The following is a 2133-nucleotide window of genomic DNA, read 5'->3' on the forward strand; positions in this document are numbered from 1 at the left end:
ATATTTAAAAAAAAAAACCTTATTACTTATTTACCTCCTTATGGTCCTTACACAAGGTAAAGGCATAATATCATGATTTCTAATAAAATTGTAACCGCAAGGAGAACGCATATGAAACAGTATACATAATAGCAACCAATCTTCAGAGTACCTACATCCTTTTTTATTATTGACTTGTGATGCAGATAAAATTTGAAGCAAAGCAATTCGTTGGTTATTTGGAACTGCATTTTTGAGCAATCTTTCTTCAAGGCTAATAGAAGTTAATTCTGAAATTTGTTTTTGTAAATTAAAAATATTATTTTTAAACTTTTTATTTAATATCATGGTTCGATTTTTCTTATTTCTTGTAACATTGTGTCTCATGCGAAGTCGTTGTAGTTGATTCCTATATCTATGGCTAACTAAAAGTCTAATTCTATGTGGGGTATTATTTATTTTCAATCTTAGTTTTTGGCGATTAAGACTTCGTTCAGCACGTGTACAATGTTCACACTTTTTAGAACCTTCCAAAATATATTGGCACATGAAGTGTCTTTGTGTACCAGCCAAGTCAATGAAGGTTTTTTGACTTTGAATATCGTCATCTACTTTAAATCCACTGCAAATACTTGAATTATCAAATGTTTTTACTAACTCTTCTAATTCTGCAATACTACATATTTTTTCCAGGCCAAATTTATAACATTTAATATTCAAGTTAATACCTACACAAACTCTTTTAAATATAAATGGTGTAGGTATGTAAGTTGGCTGTTTTTCTATTTTAATAGAGTAATAAGAAAACATTATGAGTTGTTTTTCAATAATATGTGTACTCCAGCCTTTAGGAATAACTATACTGTTAATATTTTCCTGAATCCTAGAAAATGACAATAGTTGGATATTATTTTGAACAGTAATTATGTTTTCTTGATTAATCAGATTATTATTTTTTTTAATATAATCAGGATTTATTCTCAATAATGGTGGTTTTCTATGTTTTAATGGCCTTGATAAATATTTTGGACAGTTTGGGAAAATTGATGGCACTGCATTTTCTTTAAGTCGAGGAATTTTATATGGCGCCTGTGGGGGACAAACCAATAATAGGTAAATAAATTATAGATATCTAATATTACACATAAAAAGTTGATTTTAAAATAAATATATGAATCACTAGTAAATAATCAAGTTTTAAAATGTATGTACATTAGCGGCTCCATCTCATAATTAAATATAATTAAACTAATACTAAAATAAAAAGTTACTAAATGTTATTATACTATATATTTTTATATAAATTGTCTCGACTAGTTAGCGGTACAATACCTCTACGACAATTTTCCCATTTATGTCTGTAATTTTTTTTGTCCTTATTATATCTTCTTCGTGAAAATGTAATTCACAAACCACTTGCCTTGGTTTAAATACAAATTCTTTCCTCGGTATAGCTTTTTTCCATAGTTCAAGTTTAGCCAGATCTTTTGGGACAGTGAAAAAATGGTATTTATTGACACAGGAGTCGTAACCAGATTTACATCCTGGTACGATGCACCTGTGTCCCGGCATGATAAATAATGAAATTAAATTAATATAAAAAAATTTTACAATAAACTACCTATATACCTAGTACCTAATAGTAAATGTTCACGTATTTTTACGGTTGTTGCGATTTTGTTGGGCGAACGCATATGTGGCGCTCATAGCGGAATTTCTCTATTATGGCGACGATAACCGAATCATAATTTTATATGGACGAGATAGCAGAGAGCAGCCCCGTGCTGGTGATTGTCAACATTCGCAAAATAGTTCATTGGACGATATTGATAATAATCATACAATGCCAACTTTACATCACTATAGATAGGTACCTACCTACAATTTTATTATAGTTCCACCAACGTAACGTGTTTGCTAGGTATCTTAATGCCACTGTCCATAATAGTAATAAAGACGTACCTACGACTAAATCTGATTGTGTTGCCACGGTAAAAGTTGGCCTTAAACTGTATGCTGAAAAATGGCTTAGAGTTCAAAACAAAAGTTTTCACCGACCAAAGCTCTGAAGATAATGCACGGGCAAGGATTCCGGATGTCGATCTAGATTATATTACGGAATCCGAAATTGTTTTGGCAGTAGTACCTAGGAAA

At 30.8% G+C, this 2133-nt stretch overlaps 1 protein-coding gene across 1 annotated transcript; it reads right to left on the bottom strand.

Annotated features, from left to right (window-relative positions):
• Positions 1-23: 23 nt before the first annotated feature.
• LOC115033917 lies at positions 24-1724 on the bottom strand. Its single transcript, XM_029488774.1, has 2 exons — positions 1312-1724; positions 24-1068 (listed from the first exon to the last, which is right to left on the bottom strand). Exons 1-2 carry the CDS (start codon positions 1549-1551, stop codon positions 31-33), a joined length of 1278 nt encoding a protein of 425 aa, XP_029344634.1. The 5' UTR covers positions 1552-1724; the 3' UTR covers positions 24-30.
• Between the last annotated feature and the right edge of the window lie 409 nt (positions 1725-2133).

The sequence above is a fragment of the Acyrthosiphon pisum genome, chromosome A1 (assembly GCF_005508785.2).
Source record: "Acyrthosiphon pisum isolate AL4f chromosome A1, pea_aphid_22Mar2018_4r6ur, whole genome shotgun sequence".
Lineage (NCBI taxonomy): Eukaryota > Metazoa > Arthropoda > Insecta > Hemiptera > Aphididae > Acyrthosiphon > Acyrthosiphon pisum.

What these genes read in the sequence shown, in the direction of transcription:
- LOC115033917 (XM_029488774.1), bottom strand. Translation starts at nt 1,551, where the DNA reads ATGCCGGGACACAGGTGCATCGTACCAGGATGTAAATCTGGTTACGAC. An exon ending in ATGGGAAAATTGTCGTAGAG is followed by an intron (nt 1,069 to 1,311) that starts GTATTGTACCGC and finishes TGTCCCCCACAG; the next exon opens with GCGCCATATAAAATTCCTCG.